The sequence below is a fragment of the Gossypium raimondii genome, chromosome 12 (assembly GCF_025698545.1).
Source record: "Gossypium raimondii isolate GPD5lz chromosome 12, ASM2569854v1, whole genome shotgun sequence".
Classification (NCBI taxonomy): Eukaryota; Viridiplantae; Streptophyta; class Magnoliopsida; order Malvales; family Malvaceae; genus Gossypium; species Gossypium raimondii.
The window spans coordinates 3,240,280-3,260,862 of NC_068576.1; the positions used below are offsets into that span (position 1 = coordinate 3,240,280).

The window sequence follows — 20,583 nt, forward strand, 5'->3', positions numbered from 1 at the left end:
CCAAGCTTAGGGACTAACTTGGACAAAAAAATTTCATACCTCAATAATTTGAGAATAATTGTCAAGTTCAAACCCAAAAAATGATTTAATCCCTTTTCCAATCAATTTATGATTCCCTTATTTTTGTAAACTGCGTTGCTGTCCATTCTTTCTTTCTTTTCTTTTAAAAAAGCTCTTTTTAATGGGTAGAGTTTGAATTGTTTATAGCTTTTTTACAGGAAATATTTCTCTACCATTTATGCAAATTATAGAATAATGCACATCCAAACATCCTAAAGATCTCTGAAACTAACGTAGATACTCAGAAATGAAGGGAAAATGGATGAAGCACATAAAAAAAAAATCTAAATCAATCATGAACAGACAAGATACTTGAGGGAGTAAAAGTGAAACATGGAACCTGCTCTTACGTTTACCATCTCAGGTGCATCGTATATCTGAAAAAGAAAGACAATTCTCTGGCAATTATGACCAGGTGCTGCACATGAAGATAATAAAAGAGGGTAAAAAAGGGTTAAGAGCTGACTGAGAAATAAAGAGAGGATCAATCAGAGAGTGGATGAACTTTGCTTTAGCCTGCAACAACCAAAACAACAAAAGTTCAGTCAGCAATGGCATCGGCAAGTATAAATTAAAAGATTTAATTGCAGAGTGGTGCGGGTAGAGGGTCATGACCTGAATTGGCATCCTTGTGTTTCAGAGAGAGGTTCGCAAATTGGGAATCAAGATCTCTACTGCTGGAGGGCCGATGGCTAGATGATGATGATGATGATGGCTTCTGCTTTTGATGTTGTTGCTGCTGCTGCTGCTGCTGCTGGTACAAGACTCGAAGCCTACCAATCTCCCTCTCCAATACTTCATGCTCAACTGGAACATAATGATTGCATAATTTAGTTTTCATTCAATGACATTCTGTTTTAGTTAATTAAAATAATTACTGTTTATCACAAGACAGATCAGTGACTGCCTCTGGGACGCATCGGCCTTTCTCCATAACTATTCATGCTTTTGGAAAAACCCCAACTCATTGTTAAAAGATCTTGTGCCCCCAAGCCTCTTATTCTTTCCTATTTATTATTGAGAAAAAATATGGAGAAAAATCCAATTTAAAAACTTTGAATGAAGTAGTTTTTGAAATATATGTTTTATAAAATATAGTTAATTAAAGTATTCAAAATAATAAAGGTCAAATTTAAAAAAAGAAGTTACCATAAAAAAATTAAATGACACATTTCTATGTTACTCTGGTTTTTAAGTACCCTTTGTTAGCACCATGCCTAACACACTTTCAAACATAAGTACGGGGATATGACCCTCTAAGCACCTTTAAGATACATAGAAACTAAGTAAAATTGACATAACAGTCTCAGATGCATACCTGTATCCAACATTCATATCCAAGAATGAATAATATGGTCACAATTTAAATGGGAAGAGGAAGGAATAAATTTCCATTTCTCAAGCTATCTCAAATCAACTATCCAGTAACCCTTTTCGTAGAAGTTTCTACTGCTTTTCCTCTTATAGCCATTTATGGGATAAAAAAGGAACAAAAATGGATCCTAAGACCCCTCATAATGCCAATTTGTACAGGTTCATATGGACTACATACAAATAATTACAATCCGGGGCAAGGTCGTCATGCAATATGTAATGCAGAAAAAACAACATATAATTATAGCCTTAGAGGTCAGGGGTTAGATACTTACGATGTTTGATAAGCTGCTCCTGGGCTAAACTCTCTAAACGCTGTTTAAGAGCTTTGTTCTCCATGTTAAGAATAAGATTCTGCTGGTTGAGGAATTCAAGCTCAGCTGAAACTTCAGATCCTTCTGCCTGTTGAGAAAGACAGTTAACACTTCATTGTAAGACATACTGTTTCATTTCTTCAAGTCAATTTGAAAATAAGTGAACAGTCAAAAACTGAAGTTTCAACTAATTCTTGCCTGCAAAGCCTGAACATTTCTTTCCAGCTCAGCTATGTACTGAAGTTTACGCACCCTTGAGCGTTGAGCAAACTGCCTGCAATAGATGGTGGCAAAGTACAGTGATAAAACATTTGCAACCAATATCAGGTGTTGGTATAATGGCCACATATCTATACTGATAAAAGTTTCAAGAATCACAGGAGAAAAATGGACTCACTAGTTATTAATAAAGGATGTATCACTTAAACAGCCACACCAGAATAATAACTTTTGAAGAGACAATGCATGCATGTAATTCCTTTTAATAAAACAGAAACCATATGAACATGCATTGATGTGTGCTTATTCAGGAAAAGCATGTGATCCAGAGTACAGTCAAGCACCAGTAACCTCCTCATGCTCTGTATGACCATTCGTAACCACAAGAAACATCTAATGGATGCACCCTAGGAACCTGCAGATCCTAATTCTAGCATCCAAATCCCATTGGAAATCAGTTGACAAGCTCCTTGCCAATTTGGCCATTATAAGGAAAAGGTAATGAGTTACAAACAACATTAACAAAATTAAGAGCAACCATGTTCCTTGAGTTCATAAAATGTAACTCTTAAAAGATATTAACAGCAATCCACAACAAATGCAGAAAACAAAATATAAGGAGTGAAAAAGGAAAGAAAAAACAGAAACAGCCATGCAACAAGGAAACTGTCATGCGTTACTCCACCATGATAGTAACATAAGCCCAACAGCTGGAACAATAAAATAGGCTACTCACTGCTTTGCACGTTTTGTATCACTGTCAGATGACGAAGACTTAGCATAAGAATTATCTTTTTTCTCAGAATAAACTTTTGCCTCAAGAGAGGAAGATTCAGCAGAATCTTGTTTTTCACTTGCTGTTGATGGAGCACTCTCTACTTCTTTTAAAGCACATGATGATCCCGAACCCTGAAGAATGGAATTTTCTCTACGAGAAGGAAGCCCACTTGAATGAGTCACAGCATTCAAAGATGAATCCCATGGCCTGTTCTTTTGTTTTACTAAGTTCACATCATTGTAAAAAGCAGCAAGCTGAGCATCTGTTTTACTGTGATAATCAAATTCCAGAGATGCCCAAGAAGGTGCAGAAATCATATTTTTATATCTGTACTCCTCTTGCGCTGCATAATCAAGGTTACGAGCATTAGATACATCAATGTATGCAAAAGAGTCACTCGATGAACGTCGATGACCTCCTCTGCGCATAGGAGTAATATCTGGCTCATTAAGGAGATCATCAAGCCAAGAGGGTTGATCCTCTATCAGAAAGCTTTCAGAAGAAGTGCGCATGTGGTGTGTATTTCCCTCTCTAGGATTTTGAACCAATCCAATTACATTGTTGGAGACATAATCAGTAAATGGTTGGGAGACTGTAGGGAAGGGACATTTTGGAGGAAGTAAAGCATGCTTTCCAGCATATATCGAATCTCTTATGTTTGTTGATCCCTTGGAATTCGCCATGACAAAGAACAAACAATTCCTGCAAAGAGCATACAAGAGAAAGGTAATGCAATAGATCAATTATGATTCTTAAAGACAAACACAAAATTCCAAGAAGTGCAGCAGTTATCTTTTCAGTTAACAAACCAAGAGACAACAAGCCCTCCATTCAACAAAGAAAATCAAAGGAACAATAGATCGTATCCTGCATCAATCTCATAACAGTTATATACCAGATAATGATCTAAACATAAAACATCCATGTCTGGCACACAGCATATACATAAAAAAAAGAAGGAGCCATCCTAGCAAGAATTCACAATTCAAAAGGAAAATCACAGAAAATGATAAAAAGAAAAGCTTGTGAATCATGCATTACATAACACAATTTTGTCCATGTTTACCATTGCCAAATCTTACAATAACGGTTAAAGAAAGCCAAAAAAAAAAAAAGAAGAAGAAGAAGATTGTGACATCATCCAAAATCTTTGTTAATGATCAGTATTTTGCTAGTTTTTGTTGAAACAAGGCTCATAAAGAACATCATAAATATTATTAGAAAACACTGAATCATAAAAGAACATCGCCATATCTGCATCAAACACCCTTGTCAAAAACACATTTTCGATGTGATCATATTCATATCTTCTAGAAAAATGTTTACAGTTGCATATGTAGTAAAATTCTCATGGCACTGTAGCAAACACCAAATAATTAAAACCAGGAAGCAAGGTATAAAACCCCCACATTTAAATGGCTCAGCCTGTGGAAAAATTACAGAACCAAACAGAAAACAACGTAAAAGAATATAATCCCCAAATGCAAACCTCTCCAATAAAATTGGCGCGGGTAACACGTTTACAGGAAATAGATCAAGACAATCCTCAAAACGACCTTCAAAAAAATCTAAAACTCATCACCTTAAATCACACACTTCAATTTATTCGACAAAAAATGGAAAAAATTCAAAGCTAAATCTCTCAAAACTGGCAGACGCTGATTAACTTACTACAACGATTATGACATTATTTTTACTTTCTGGCCACTGATTATGGCACTATTCGTGTTCTAAATAATTCAATCAATAAACAAATAAAACATAACCTAAGCTGAGCTAAGCAAAGGTATAGAAGAGTGAAAAATCCAAAAACACAAAAACAGAAACGCAGCCCATTAAACAAAAAGAAAATAATAATAATAATAATAATAATAATAATAACAAAGCTAAAGAATTGAAGATTAGGCATCCATTGAAAGGAAATGTTACAACGTGAGAGATGAAAATCAATTAAAATTGATAAAAAGAACCAAAAAAAAAAAAAAAGAAGAAGAAATATTCGTTTTGGAATGTAAGGAAAGAAAAATGAAAATTAAAACAAACCGAAGATGATTATTATGATTTGTTAAAATTGTAGATTATAAGTAAGAAATTATAGGTGAAAAGCTTACCTTTCGGGGATTGAAGAATTGAGATCTCGAAATGCAATGTTTCTAAATCGGAGGCAAACTATTTCTTACGGTTTTCTCTTTCATTTTCTTTTTCTTGTTTTCCGGCTTTTTGGGTGCTTTCTGTTTTATGGAATGAAGCCCTCTCTTCTCTTTCTTTATTTCTGCCTCTACGTTGTCTTGATATAATTTTGAATTGCATGCGAAAATTAATTTATTATTAACACAAACCTGTAATAAATATAAAAATGAAGTAATAACGTTATTTGATTTGAATGATTTTTAGACAAGGATATAAGAAGCTATCTATACTGCAAATGTCATATCACTGCTTCCATTTAATTTTTAAATTACCCTCAAAATTGAAATTTACCATTAATATTTGTCATTATTCTTCTAACTTATTAATTCTATATTAAATTTTGTCACTAAAGTTATATTTTTATTGAATTTTTCTATTCAATTTTAATTTAAAATAATTTGATTTAAAAACAAATTAATATAATATTGTTCGACACCAATGACCACCAACCCGAAATTCAAAGAAGATTCGGGTCACTTACTGAATGAATGTGCGCGAGACGTACAGCGAAAGGACAACTAGGAGAGCTCGTGATATCAGCTTGTAGAAGCCAAGGGGAGTTCACAGTCTCAGTTCGCATATACTCAATGAGTTCACATATAGGGGGCTGTGAGGTTTAGCAGACAACCCAGAACAGTACACGTGTCTAACATGTCTGAGGCCTGCTCAGAATGTCAATACTATAAATAGTAGAGTCAAGCCCATGAATAGTGAAGCCAAATCATGAACAGTGATAATATATTTAAATACCTGAATATTCCCTTTAATGAGACATAGAAAATTACTCAACAAATATAAAAGTTAAATAAAATTGTTATTTTATAAAAATAAACTTTTTTTTTCTTTTGATATATGTATTTTTTCAAAATTTTATTTTATTAAATAAAATTCTAGTTTAATTTATTGTTTTTTAATATTTATAAGTTAAATTATTGTTAACTATTAAAATATAATATTTGAAAGAATTTTTCTTATTAAATTATGTTTACAAATCATAAAAATTAATATTGAGGGTAAATTTTAATTAAAATCAAAGTTGTTGGCAAAATTTAATAAAATTCAAAGCTTAATTATAATGACAAATATCAATGAAAATAAAGTATAGTGACAAATTTTAATATTCACATGTAATATGATAATAATTTTGCATTTTAACCCTAATTTTTAAATTAAATTGTTAATGTTTTTAATAATAAACTATTTAATTTAATAAATATAATATATTAAACAATATATTCGAATACAATTATCATGAAATTAATATATATTATTTATTATTATTGAAATATTTTAACTCCACAATTAATAATTAAAAGTTGTCATATCACCTTATATAATAGTAAAAGAATATAAATTAATTAAAATGCACATTTGTGAAAGTCAAATATTATAATTTAAATATTTTATTTTTAACAAAAGTAAAGGGATACTTTATTTTGAATATAAATTAATATTAATTAATTATTGTGATTCAATTGAATTGATGTTCGAATTTTATCATATATTACTCTTTATCTTTTATATGTGAAAGTCAAATATTTTTTGCAACATAGGTCAAATATTATCAGATATTTGAGAATCTGATTTTTTTCCTTTGTTCTTTCACCGCATAGGTCTTTTTAGTTGCTTATTAGTTGGTTGTTAAAATACTTGTACAAAATATGAATATTTACTTTTACTTAATTTTTGTCGGGATTGATCCGTATAAATAACGAAATATTATATGGAAAATTCCTTCGAAAAATATTAAAAATCACGGGTAAATGAGGTTTTAGTTTTTCACTAAATGAGTAAACAAACGAGAGTATAATATGGAGAAAATAAACTTAAATGTACTAAACGTACAAACTCAAACGTAGAAAATAAAGCCCTAACTCTCATAGAGCAAACTCGAAAATGAAACACTAATTCTTATAAAGTTCTCTCAAAATGGATACAAAATTCTTTCCATAGTTACCACTAAAACTCTCACAAAAACTTATCTGAGACTACATCTTGTAGCCCCCAAAAGAAAAGTCTTGTAGTATTACATCTTTAATTGCCTTATCAAAACAGAGATACAAAGCCCCTTTAAATAGGCTAAGTTTAAAGGGCTAAAATGATTAAAATATCCCTAAAGTAATCAGAGTTCAACTGAGAAAAGTCATACTTGCCTATTAAAACGCGATTGTATTACTTGAGGAATACGTCGCGTCGTCGTGACATTTCATGCATGCTCGTCATGATGTCGTCCTCTCCGTCAATTGGAGAACTTGTCACATCATCTCGATGTTTCTTGTCGTGACGTCGCCCCTTGTCACGATGTCGATGTTCTCCACGTCATGGTGTCATGCCTATTTCGCCTCTTTCTTTGTTAAGTACCTACAAACTGTCTGATAAATGCGAGTCACTCCCCACAATTTTTTGAGCTAAGAGAAAGAAAACAAAGGAAATATATATATATATATATATATATATATATATATATGGAAGGCATATTTGAAGTGGTTGTTCTGCCAATTCTTGTTCATTTCATAGTTTCATAGATTCATAATTGGAGAATTTTTGCGAGTGGCTTAGCTTTTGAATCTCGCTCATCACCATAGGCATAGGATCTTCAAGTGCTGCCTCTGGATTCTCCTAGAAACCAACTAATATACCTGGGTCATGAATGTTACGAATTTTTGGATATGTTGCATACCTTTTGCTTGTCTTTCCTTCAACTAGCTTTATTAACCAATGCTTTTTTCTTTTTCTTTTTTATCATCAGTACATCACATTTGAAAGAGCTGCAAGTCCATAGATATTGGACCTACATCACTAAAATCATCAATGCTTAAGTGGAGATGTATGTGTTTGAGTTTGCTAAATCTCTCATTCATTTAAAGAATCCATGTTTGATAAACCACCATACACTTGGAGAAGCATAATATACCGGAGATGATGATCTTCTTCTCCAGAATAGTCTCCAATGTAGACGACTCCAACACCAACATGGCATCACCAAGAACATAATAAGGCCATTCACTTGCAGGGTTCATCTCCTCAAGTCAAGCACATTATGAACAACCAATAGTTTCCCAGTGGTTCATTGTTAAAAAGATGAGATGCCTTGAATTCAACCCCACATGCAGCCGTAGAACACATGGACATTAAACGTTAGAAAAAAAAGGGCGGAAATATACCTCAGTTTTATCCATGGATGGAAGGATTAATGTCTTCAACTCAAACTTTTCTCACTTCCACATAATCACTCAGAAAGGAGCTTACAGTTAGCTTTCTGTCGCCTGATGAGTCATGAAAACTCCACCTCTGAAGGTAGTGTGATTAGGTTCCTAAACAATGCCAAAATAGTAAAATTACATCCTCATTTCCTCTGAACTAACCAAACCTTGCCTAGAAAATATGGTAAGGACGCAACATGATCCAAGTGAAAGCTTCTTCATAAAATGGCAGAGACAAATGAAAAAACAAGAGAGACAAAGATTAAAGCAAAAGGAAAGGAGAAAAAGAAACCATACATACTGGGTGAATTGTTGAAAAATAGGAAAAAATCGACCACAGTGGGAGTCGAACCCACGACCTTCTGATCCGAAGTCAGACGCGCTAATCCACTGCGCTATGCGGTCGTAGATGCTGTACCTGTTAAACTAATTTATTTAACTTTTAAATTTTGATCAGATTACTACTCTTTCCCCAAGTAAGATAATGTTTATATAATCTCACTAGTTATAAAATAAATTTTATTTTTAATAAAAAAATTTTACTTAATTAAAAATTGAAGTTATAATAATTTAATCACGCATTATAATGTTTTAATAAAAAATAAGTTGGGTCAATTATGTATATACATAATTAAGTTAAGCTTGTGAATCAATGTTTGTGTCAATCATTTTAAAGGCATAATTTAATATTAAAAATATTTTATTCTCTAACAGATTCACTATGGATATGCAATGATAACCGAAATTATCGAAAACATCATTTAAGTAAAATAATTTTTGTTAGCAAAATATGTAAACTTAAGTTGTAACTTATCGATTCGATGTTTATCTTGAATTATCTTTTATCTCAAAAAGACACTTACAAATTATTTGATTTTTTAAAATCCTTTGAATACATCATTTAAAATTAAATTTAATATATATTATAATTTTTCAATGGTTAAAATTAATTTTATACTAATTATTAGAAAAAATTATAGATTTTAAATTAGCTTGTGGTCATGAACAAAATGTATGAATATTTTTCTGTAAATTAAATTATTATAACAAACTATGTAAATGAAAATACATGAATTCAAAAATTTTAGATTTTTTTCTAAATGACTATGATATAAATATAACAAATTACTATTAAAAGTCATATTAGTTTATAATATTGTATATATAATCTTTTGAAAATTGCAAATTTAAAAAAAATTCTCTATTTATTTTCTACCTTTTTTTTCTTTTTTTTCACTTTTCTTTTTAATCAAATTAGTGTTGATGTCTTTATTATGCTTAGATTAAGGATTACATCCCTGTATGTTAATTTTAACATATTTAGTTTATTTATTTTATAAAGTTATTAATTATTTCAAATATCTAGTAGATTTAATATTCGATTAAATAGTGTATTAGATCTTTTTTTTAAAACATCATTTCTAACTACATGTATGACTTAATCACCTTCTAATTAATCATGTTAACATAGAATTTATTAGTATCATTCACCTTAATTGATTATATTATAAAAGGAAAAAAAATAAATTATGTTAGATTAAATTACAGAGACTAAATCTCAAATCTGAGTATAATAGAAAGACCAAAATTTGAACTTTCTTTCTCCCTCCCAAGTCCCTTCTTCTCTCTCCCAATGCCCCACTCAAACTAAAAATCAATGTTTTTGGAATTAAACCAGTGGTATAATCGATTAGATCATCGATTCTCAATCAAATCGGTTCATACGGATCAAATAAAAAAATTTAGAAAAATCGATTCAATCTTTTTCAACCGTCAATTCAATTGATTCTAATTAGTTCACGAATTAATCGGTATTTTATCTTATTTTGATCTGGTGTTTTGCCGATTCTCAATCCATCCAATCCGGTTATGTTCTAAATTGTGTTAAATATAGGTGGAAAGCTCAGAGGAAATGCTAGATGTTAAACGCTGGGATAGGTACTTAACAAGTCCCTAGCTGCAGTAAAATATGTATTTGTAAATATAGATATCGGAATCTGATCCATTAGAGAAAAAAAATGGAAAACAATGGATGTTTAGTAGGAGGATGTAATAATTCCAATACTTTTTTTTTTCCTTTAATCCTTTAATCTAATGAAACAGATATCTTAAAACAAGGTTTCAGTAACAAGCTAAAAGACTAATGTCAACATTCTCATATTGATTTAATGTGAAGCGAGGAGAGCAGGATTTCTATCTGTACAACTTGTTTGCAAGAAAGGGATATACATCAAAAATAAGTTTTTTTTTTTTTTAAATACACTCAGCACAGCTTCTGAGGTCTTAACAATCATTAAAATATTATTTTTCTCATGAAATAATGTCTAACTTTCTATCATATCTTAACTCTTGTTTAATGATACATCCTGCAATTTGTGGTTTACAATGGCATCGCCATGTCTGTTCTTTAAGTTGTTAGAACATCAGGAAGGTTGGTTGAGGCTCCAAGAACTTTACCACCAACATCAGGAAACGTTTCATGGCCCGGGATTGGATTAACCGTCCCGTCTCTTCCAATTTCATATGGATACTGCATCAAGTGTCCCGTCAATTCGCAGTATTCATCCTCCACATAGGCTTTCCAGTTACTTTTGGCAATCTCATTAACAAGTTTTACACAGTCCAGGCTTTTTGGATCCTGGAAATTATCATCGAGTTTTCCCATTTGCTCGGCCCACAGAGACATCCGGTAACCATAAACCTACAGCAAACAATACTGTTGCAGGTTACAAATCTAAATAGTATACAGGTAGTAACTGCCTACATTCGATGGCATCGAGTTTATAAAAATCTGAAAAAGAGTCAGGAGTCCCGAACCTGGCCATGTGGGTGGGATTTCTTTACTGCCCATGTATAATGTGGCTGGTAAGCACCCATAGCTATCTCGGTGTCCCTTGAACCTTCTAAGGATCTCTGGTTAATGTTAGCAGATCCCATTATAATATATTCATCATCCACTATCATCCCTTTTGCATGAACATATACCATGAATCTGCGGAACTTTTGCACCAATGCCTGCCAAAATAAGAGCAGATTGCTAGAGTTAATCCAATATAATGCCACAGGACACATAAAAATAAAAATAAAAATAAGAAAAGCTAATACCAGTTCACGGTTATCCTTATGGTGATTTAGTTTAGTTGAACTTTCTGAAGTTGGAGGCTCACGTTTACCGAGGCAATAGAAGTTCAAATAATCTTGTGGATGATATTGATCAGAAAGGCCTGCTTTTAGTAGTTCTTTTGCAATGATCGAGTACATCATGGTCACGGTTTGTCCCTATGTATTTAAACACAAAAATGGGATGAATCACATAGATCCATTGGAAATTTCCTTCTTTTTTTTTTTCTTTAGTTGCAGTGAAAAAGGTTCACACTATTAGAGCATAATTCTTAATAAGGAATGGGAAAACCTGAAAATATAATATTTCCTGCACAGCATTGCTAGTTGGCGCACCCTCTGGCCACATAGGTATTACTATATACACCGCAAAGCGCTCATTTGCACGGATTTTTCCAGCAATTTTCAGGGCCAGCTCCATAGGGACTAAGTTATCAGCACCTAGTTATAAACAAAAAATCCCATTCCCATCTCATATATGACGCCCACAATACAAGAAAAGCAGATAAAACACTCCATAAACAAAGAACTGAAGACTTAATTTTATCTTGCCCTGAAATCAGAGTAAACTATAAGCATGTCGAGGTTATGTCAAGATGTTAATAGGGAAATCCAAATAAAAATGAACTTATAATCAAGCTACCACTGGGACTTTTAGAAAATATACCAAGGAACCGTAATTCGAAAGAAAAGAAATAATGCAATTACTATAATCTTTTATGCGTATATACACATGCTGAACATAGTGATGTGAGTAAAGGAGAATCATTGATGTTTATCTCGGATGGTATACAGTAATTATGCATCTTTTAGCTAACTGGAGATAGGTCCATTCGTTTTATTGACATTATGAAGTGGTTGGAGGATATAGAGTGCACCAATTACCATCAAAATAATATTAGCTAAAAGGAAGGACAAATATCAAACAGTGTGAATAGTTGATTTGTTCAAACATAACCGGAGAAGGACAACCAAGCCATGGTTAAATGGTAGTTCCCGCAAAAATTCCCATTCAACCAGCTAAAACAAAACAAAACAAAACAAAAAAGTGAAGTATTACCAGTCCATGATTGTTTACCTGCATTTTTGTAGGATGGCCAATAATATGAAGATCCAATGAAATACTGATTCTCTATATATATAAAGTGTTGTGCCGATCTTATTGCTTTTATATAAGCTGTGTGGACGCTCATGTCTACCTTCAAGTTCTTTCCACAGATAAGGTTCTGCAGAAAGATACAAATCAAAATAACAGGGTCCCTTATGGATGTAAAACTTAAAACACGGACTAAGAAAACCGTAATAACCAAAAAGGCATTACAACGGGTTAGTTTTGACCTGAGCTGCAGCTTGCTTAACATCCTTAGGAAATCCTTTTACAGATCCAGAATCAATGGACCGGAAAACCTACCAAAAAGAGAAATGACATTATCTCACCATGATAAGCAGAAAGAATAGATGTCATTTTATGGAACATAATCTTCCCAACCTGCACATGCCAATTCTCTGGGTCTTTTTCTTCTCTAACATGCACAACTGAGTCTCCATCAGAACCAAGAGAGGGACATGCTATTGATGGAATACGGTCTAGCTTTATCAAGGCGTCATCCTGCCAAGGACTGACCTTTCTTACCTTGAAGTCACGCCATTTTGAAACCTTTCTCCATCTTTGCTCAAAATTAGTCAATATGTCATATGCAGCAGGGCCCTCCACTTTGCAGTGTTGATCATGCCATGGTTGCCTTGGGCCATATGCGTTAGTCTACATGTCAAGAGTTTGACTGTCAAAACCAATTCCACATAATATGACAGCATCTTGTTCAAGCAACTAGAAACTAAATCATGTACCAGAGAGATAGCTACATGCAGGACACCATATCATGCCATTCAACATTGACATCACAGTTATCCAGCACTTTCCAACACAAACAGAAGAAAACAACCTTATCACATCTGACATCAAGCTTATATGAGTATGAAGCCTTATGCTTGAAGAATGGCATGAATGCCACAAGGATCCGCAAAGATATACTCATGCATATTCAATAAGTGATTGGAACCAAACAGACGTTAACCACAACTAATTGTCTATCTTTCAAATTTTACCACAGGAAATAACTAATGCTATATCTCTATCCTTACCTAGCCCTCCTCAGGGTAAATCTATTGAAACATTTAGGAATCATGGAGGAACGTCTTTCTTCATCAGTTTATAGCAGTAGCAGCAAAAATCTATGAGAACGAAACATAGTTTCTAGCAAGTTTGCTCGTATTAGATTACCTTAAATGTTCATTAGACATGCATAATTTGCGAAAATGTAATGTTTGCTTTTAAGAAGCCTACTTTTAAAAACATTTACATGGATATATAAAAGATCCATTAAATAAATGAAACCCAAAGTAAAGTAACTTCATCCTCTGCTAATGCTATGTATTTCTCTAATATGCCCAAAGAAAAAAGCTTCAAACTCTCTAGGTTAGCAGGGCATCATACCAGAAATATCAATGTACACGTACCAATGCAGAAAGTCTGATGCGGAGAAAACCACTTACAGGAAATGTAGGATTATGGAAATCACCCTTAAAGATAGTGTCAAGATCTTGAAAGAGCCGGTGTTCAGGTGTGTCATATCTACCATCGCATAAATCTAGACCACCAACAAAAGCAGTTATTTTCCGAGTTTCTCCTGAGCCTTGGGAGTCAAGAATCACGCACTTCTGATGATGTGTGAAAAGGGTTCCCACGACCTGGATTTGAAGGATACAGTGAAGGCATTGATAAAACAAATCAAATGCATAGCCATCCAGTTATGACCAATAAATAATAAAAATCTTTCATGAGTATCCAAGTGGCAAACAGAAGTACAGTTCTTTTGGTACTAATACATAGTTCCGAAAATTCAAAGAAATAAATGCCTTACCTGTTGCTTGAAAAAACTAAGTTTGCTGCTTGCATAGCGCGGAGAGAGAACACAATGAACATTTGTGCGTTTGAAAAACTTTCTAGTCTCTTCATCATGAGTCTGCATAACACCTTCCTGCATTCAAGCCTAGCATCATTCAGGATGCATGTATGGCTAAATAAAATCTGTAAATGAATATGCTATTCCATGTGCAGAAGTGGGGTATATTGGTTAAGGGTGGTTTGGGAATGCAACAATAACATTAAAAAGGGGCTTTAAAGGCATGTGAAAGCCTATTCTTAGGAATGACATCAGAGTCATGAAGAGTACCGTTTTCAACAGAAGCTTGTCATGTGAAGTTTTATCATCCCAGATCAGCAAAATCACACGGACCCCTTCTTGCGACTTGTATTTCAACAACTCTCCCAAAGAAAGCTGGCCTTCCTCCGGTAAAGGCTTTGTTGATTCCCTCACAAGTTTTATAGGATGGAAGACAGACCAACCAACTACATATATGAGATGACGTGCATCCAGAATGGCATGGCATATGTCTTCCCAACAACTGCCTTGCTTAAAACTTTTTCCATTATCAAGTGGAATTTCAGGTAGCATGGACTCAGGTACATGAGCATCCTGATAAAGGGTTATATTCCCCCCTTTACGGAGAGGGAAATATGTATATGGAACCCCCGTGTAATCTGGTCCCCTCCCTACACCTTGTTGATATATAGGGTTTACACTCACTGGTTTATACTGAAGAGAAACATGCAGTTCAGGATTTCGATCACTCTTAGAATTACCAACAATAGCAAACCAACCACTAATTTCATCTCCGGTAACGACCTTTTCAACTGCTATCTCAACTACTCCTATAAGTTCAGCACCTAGAACATCATTGTCCTTGACATGAAACTCAATTTTTCCTACAGGGTGTGCAACTGGCACAACAAAATGTTCATCCCACACGGGGTTCTCGCAATTAGAAATTATTCTAGATTGCGCAACTGTAGCCCCCAAAAGGCAAACAGATACATAAGGGTCACTAGTATTCATAGTATGCTTGCTAGAGGTCTTGCCAAAGGGCTTGATAGAGGCCTTCTTTTTGTTTCCAGAGCTACACATTGAAAACAATCTCCTCATTCTGTCTGAATTTAAATCCATATTTGGAAGAGATTTAGCTTCTATAATCCAGAAATCAAGTTCGCCATGAAGGAAAGTTGCTCCCTCAATCTCCCTTTTGCTTGGGAATTTGTCACGACCCATTCTCACTAGGAATTAAGCAAAGAACAACTCGTTGAAGCATCTCATGTTTACCAAACCTCAACCCCGCACCTAAAATCACAACAATCTGCTAAAATAAGAGAGAGGTAGATTTCTTTCCCCGGAATCTCTACTTGTATACGATTCAGTACGTGACTTGTGCCTACATCTCAAAGCTAGTGAGCAACTCCAATTGAACAACAAGACTCGGTGCTTGAAGGATGCATCATCTTTTATCATAAAAATGAAGCACTCAGACAAAATGAAATACTCAAGAAAATGTTTCCATTACTCCGCCAAGCTGATCCGACAATCATCCTGCCTAATAAGAAAAGAAAAGGAATTCAGAATTGAATGCACCATCACTCGGTGCCTGGAGAAATTTCATTGATAAATAACTATCTTTTCCAAAAACAGTTCATATTCCATATAAACGTATTTCAATGATCCTAATTGATCATCAACATAAATGAAAAGGAAAAAGAGTTCATCATTTAGTTACAAAATCCCGCCATATCAACGTATGAAAAAAAAACTATTATATATTTCCAAAAAGAAAACAATATTTTGTAGATATCAAAACCAGCAAGAGAATTCAAAATTGAAAATGAAGAAAAGGAGCCTAACCCACATTATGGTTATGGAATGCAAATGCAATAGTTGTTTTGCATTAAGTGAAGTATGAAGAGGGGTGCTGAAAAGATGAGGAAGAATATCAAATTTATGAATGGGGTTAAAGAAAGGAAGAGAAAGAGAAACAGCTGAAGAAGAGTAAAGGAGATAAGAAGAACATTTTGCCCGCATTTTCCTTGTTTGAGTTTTGGTTGAGTGAGGGAAAATTGAAGCGAATAGGGGGGAGAAATAAGAGGCAACGATTGGTTTTGATTGAAACTTGGAACTTGTAAGGAACCCATTATCCTTAATTCACACCCATTGTTACCCGAATTATACGCTTATATGTCGATTTTTCTTCTAAATATTTAATATGTATGACAATTTAGTCGAAGGTAAGGGCCAAGTTTCAAGGTTGCTGCAAAAGGATCATAAGTAACGTGATCTGCGAAATGAATACAAGGCCATGCAACTTGATATCACTCTCAAGTACCTTTTGACTGCTTTCGACAGAGAAAAGAAAACCCAGTGTGCAACATGCAAGTTGAGTTTTCGACTTTCGAAATGGAGGTTCCCTAGATAGCATGGAAGTTTGGTGTCTCCAAAAGGAACAAAATGCAGGTCGCCGCCGCAATGGAATAATACGGTCATTCTCTACCACTGGCAATCGCAGAATTGCTACCGGAAACAAATAATCAGAATCAGTTGGAGGTGTAGTGAAAGCCATATCAGAGGTTTCTATAAAAAATTATTTACACTTGTTCTACCTTCTCATCAAAGAATACTCCACACTCAAAACTTAAGTTTCTCCAAAGGGAAGACAAGAGATGGATTGATTAAACGCAAAATTGACAAGAGAAGTAATTCTGTTTTCTAAAAGTGGTATTTAAATTATAATTTTTGGGTAAAATTCACTGCATGGTTTTTTTTTTTTTTTTTCTTTTCATATCAATATTTCGTATAAAGGTTATTATGTGAACAATAATGTCCTTATCTATCCTAAATTAAAATTTTGTTGCTCTCTAATTTTGATATAATCAATATGTTTTCCTATTACTTAGTAAAGGTATATGCCAATTAATCTACATCATTTAAATACTTCGTCTTATAATATTGTATATATGATTAGCATTTTGAACATGTATGAATACAATATCTATAGGATAACTTTTGTCGTAAAAGTTTTCTAACGTTTTATATCGTATTTTATATTTTTCTTGATTTGTAATCTAATATACAAATCAATTGGTTTGATTGGGCTAGCTATATGTTGTGTATTATCAACAATTTCCACATAAGGTGATAAGATGATGTCTTGAGCAGTTACATATCCGAGACCCTTGACACAAATAAAGGAGTTATGAGTTCCATACAATTCCCTCTCAATACAACTTCTTTCAAATTCATTAAAATTTCATAGACTGGTTATTGAAAACCTATTATGGTAGAATATTTGTGTGATATTTTCTTAGATTTAGCACGTGTAATGCATATTCCTTCTAGTTCTCTAAGCAAAGCTTTTTGCATCACAATGGCCTTTTGCGTTGGTTTGCCCTTTCATAAGTGAAGACAGAATAAAGCATCCATAATAAAGGCACTTACTATTTGCTCTTGATTCAACACACTTGTACAAGCCCATTTGCCCGGGCCCAACAAACAAAACAAAACAGACCTAACTATCCAATTACACCCACCAGCCCAATAAGCCCAAAATTTAAAAAGCCCAATGCCCATTTTCAGAAAAAACAAATCAGCCTAGGGTTTCAGAAACTGAAACCCTAGCCCCTAACTAAGTGGCGCCGCAAGCCTCTTCTGACTCCTAGTCTACTGGCCGCCGCCCTCTGCCGACATCGCCCACTTGCACCGCCACGGTCACATCCGTCCTCCCCTGCCCTCTGCCACTGCCAGTCTCCTGCAAATACACAACAAAAATCAACAACATAGGGGAAAACAGAGATTCATTGGGATTTTCTTTTCTTTCGGCTATAAAGCCGAAATTGTAAAAACAAAGAAAGGGGGGAGGCTTCATCATTGTAATCGGGTCTTTTCCTTTTCTTTTGTAACATTTTCACAACACAATAGTTAATGAAAAAAGGCAGAGAAAACATTGAAAGGTTGATTCAGACTTTTTATTCTTTTTTTCTGTTCGTTTTTATATTTGTTTGTTTTTTTTATATACGAATTTATCTCAACAAACGAAATAAAAAAGGAGAAAGAACCTTACCTGAATCATCTCGCAAGCATCGTCGCCGGAGTCCTACTTCAGGTCACCGAAATTGGGCGGGGAAGGCAGCGATTTGATTTTTCTCTCGCGACCCCGAGGCCATGAAGACTTGGTCTTCAGTTGGTCCTTGAAGTAGGGTTTAAAAACCCGACGTTTGGGCTTCTGACCACCGTTCACGACGGGGTCGACGGTGGCCCATTTGGCCGGCGACGGGGGGGAGTTGAGAGAAGAATGGTTTCTTTCTTTCTTTCTTCTGCAGTTTTTTTTAAAGAAACCCTAGAAATGATTTTTTTAAAGAAAATTGGGTTTAAATACCCTAAACAAAACGGCACCGTTTTAGCCCCTTCGACCCGCGCGGTGACCCGATCTAGGGGGAGGATCCGCGTGTTTCCTTTAAATGAGATATTTGCGCGCGCAGTCCCTCCGACTTTGAAGCGTGTTGCAATTCGACCCTCTTCGCTATTTTCTGTTATTTTAATTTAGCCCCTGCAATTTTATTTTTGTTTCGACGTGGCTCATTTCAACACTGCGTTTTGGGGCCGTGGTCTATTTGCAGTTTTGGCCCTTGTCTTTTCAGTGCGTGTTGCAATTTAATCCTATTTTATATATTTATTTTAATTTCGCCCAATACTTTCGTTTTTATTTCGATTTGGTCCATGTTTTAGTAATTTTATTATTATTTTCTTTATTATTATTATTATTATTATTATTATTATTATTATTATTATTATCATTATATTTCCATTAATAATTACTATGTAATTTTAAATATATGCGCTATGTTATATTATCATTATTATATAAGTGTTTATATATTACATATAATTTATTTAATACATATAAATATTTTTATATATATGCATATTTATGTACGTATATCTATATACCTTTTTCTCATGAATATATGTATACATACTTACATATGTATTTTACTTAATAATTTTAAAATACACATATGTACATACTTTTTTCATATTTTATAATTTTCATGTATTTTTCCTTTATTTTTAGGTTCATTTATGTATTTATTTGTATTTTATTTTTATGCTTTAGTTTATTTGTATATTTATTTACTATGGTATGTATGATTGATTTATTATTCGTTTTTGTTTATTTTTTTAATTTTGCATAATCATGTTTATTATTCCATCATGCATATAAATATCATATTTCAAAAAAAAAAAGGGAAATATTTCTAATTGAGGCAATATTTAGCATTTGAAAAATCGAGAAAACATGCCCTAAGGTGCTGGGTGTCGTTTTTTCTCGTTCAACCAAATTGCTAAATATCCTTTCAAAAATTTCAAAATAAGGCAATGTTTTGCATTTGGAAATTCGAGGAACGTGCCCTAAGGTGATGGGTTTCGATTTCTCGTTTATCCAAATTGCAAAATATCCTCTTGAATTTTAATCTATGCTATTCAAGTTTTTTTTTAAGGATCGTTTTAAATTTCTTTAAAGTTTTCAGTTTTTTGACACTAAGACATTAAGTAATCAACTAGGTACCAATTTTGGGCGTATCGAGGGTGCTAATCCTTCCTCGTGCGTAACCGACTCCCGAACCCGTTTTCTGAATTGCGTGGACCAAACTTGTTGTTTTAGTAAAATCAAATCATTTATTAAAAACAACCATTTTTCAAGGTGACCCAATCACACCTTATCAAAAAGGATTGGTGGCGACTCCCGTTTTTATTTTCATTTTTCAAAACCCAAGTCGACCCCGTTTTTCATCCAAAAAATGGTGTCAACAACACTTTTATTGTCGTGTCCAAGTCGAAGTAGATACTTTTACTTTCTCTCGAACCATAGTAATATTATTTTATTTAATTAGATTATTGAATCATTTATTTCTCTTGAAATTTTTTTAGTGTTTATTTCCACACATGTCTTTTTTAGGGGATCTACAACCATTATGTGGCATAGGGGTTACATCACGTACGAAACTTAATAGTATACCACTTCTACGAATAGCTCGAAATGTTGCATCTATTCTAAGACCAAGACCCTTTATCATAACTTCTGTTCATTGCATACGTTGGTCTACCACTGCTCGAATAGCATTTCCCACAACGGTTTAAGCAGCAAAAGGGGTCCCCCTTTTTGTACCATTGAATCCACAAGTGTTGGTGGAGGACCAAGAGATTATTCGACCCCGTACATCTATAACAGTAACAATGGTATTGTTGAAACTTGATTGAACATGAATAACTCCTTTTGGTATTCTATGTTCTATGTGCACTTTTCCGGGCACTACTACGCCATTCCTACATGAATTAACTTTTAGTATAGGTTTTGACATATTTTATCATTTCATAAAGATAAGTTA

The 20,583-nt window shown here is 33.7% G+C and overlaps 2 protein-coding genes and 1 non-coding gene across 7 annotated transcripts; all 3 read right to left on the reverse strand.

The window, feature by feature from the left end:
• Nucleotides 1-266: 266 nt before the first annotated feature.
• LOC105762842 (hypothetical protein) lies at nucleotides 267-5,027 on the reverse strand. 4 transcript variants are annotated; one of them, XM_012580775.2, is made up of 7 exons: nucleotides 4,857-5,024; nucleotides 2,704-3,447; nucleotides 1,947-2,022; nucleotides 1,710-1,836; nucleotides 676-867; nucleotides 527-576; nucleotides 267-437 (listed from the first exon to the last, which is right to left on the reverse strand). In XM_012580775.2, the coding sequence occupies exons 2-6, from the start codon at nucleotides 3,426-3,428 to the stop codon at nucleotides 572-574; spliced, it is 1,125 nt and encodes a 374-aa protein (XP_012436229.1). In that variant the 5' UTR covers nucleotides 3,429-3,447; nucleotides 4,857-5,024; the 3' UTR covers nucleotides 267-437; nucleotides 527-571. The 4 variants fall into 4 exon arrangements, with proteins under 4 accessions (XP_012436229.1, XP_012436226.1, XP_052480675.1 ...); XM_012580772.2 differs by having other exon boundaries at nucleotides 267-576; XM_052624715.1 differs by lacking the exons at nucleotides 267-437; nucleotides 527-576 and having other exon boundaries at nucleotides 641-867; nucleotides 4,857-5,027.
• Nucleotides 5,028-8,469: 3,442 nt separating this feature from the next.
• On the reverse strand, nucleotides 8,470-8,543 carry TRNAR-UCG (transfer RNA arginine (anticodon UCG)). Its single transcript has one exon. It is a non-coding gene; the product is annotated as a tRNA-Arg (tRNA).
• Nucleotides 8,544-10,302: 1,759 nt separating this feature from the next.
• Nucleotides 10,303-15,547, reverse strand: LOC105762843 (phospholipase D delta). 2 transcript variants are annotated; one of them, XM_052625689.1, is made up of 10 exons: nucleotides 14,492-15,547; nucleotides 14,180-14,296; nucleotides 13,812-14,006; nucleotides 12,748-13,020; nucleotides 12,597-12,665; nucleotides 12,337-12,484; nucleotides 11,551-11,699; nucleotides 11,244-11,417; nucleotides 10,956-11,153; nucleotides 10,303-10,839 (listed from the first exon to the last, which is right to left on the reverse strand). In XM_052625689.1, the coding sequence occupies exons 1-10, from the start codon at nucleotides 15,422-15,424 to the stop codon at nucleotides 10,546-10,548; spliced, it is 2,550 nt and encodes an 849-aa protein (XP_052481649.1). In that variant the 5' UTR covers nucleotides 15,425-15,547; the 3' UTR covers nucleotides 10,303-10,545. The 2 variants fall into 2 exon arrangements, with proteins under 2 accessions (XP_052481649.1, XP_052481648.1); XM_052625688.1 differs by having other exon boundaries at nucleotides 10,956-11,417.
• Between the last annotated feature and the right edge of the window lie 5,036 nt (nucleotides 15,548-20,583).

Coding starts and splice junctions, on each gene's coding strand:
- LOC105762842 (XM_052624715.1), bottom strand. CDS start 3,428: ATGGCGAATTCCAAGGGATCAACAAACATAAGAGATTCGATATATGCT. Junction 2,023..2,703: donor GATACAAAACGTGCAAAGCA/GTGAGTAGCCTA, acceptor CATCTATTGCAG/GCAGTTTGCTCAACGCTCAA. Junction 868..1,709: donor GGAGCAGCTTATCAAACATC/GTAAGTATCTAA, acceptor ATTATGTTCCAG/TTGAGCATGAAGTATTGGAG.
- LOC105762843 (XM_052625688.1), bottom strand. CDS start 15,424: ATGGGTCGTGACAAATTCCCAAGCAAAAGGGAGATTGAGGGAGCAACT. Junction 11,418..11,550: donor AGGAAATATTATATTTTCAG/GTTTTCCCATTC, acceptor TTAAATACATAG/GGACAAACCGTGACCATGAT. Junction 10,840..10,955: donor AATCCCACCCACATGGCCAG/GTTCGGGACTCC, acceptor TGTTTGCTGTAG/GTTTATGGTTACCGGATGTC.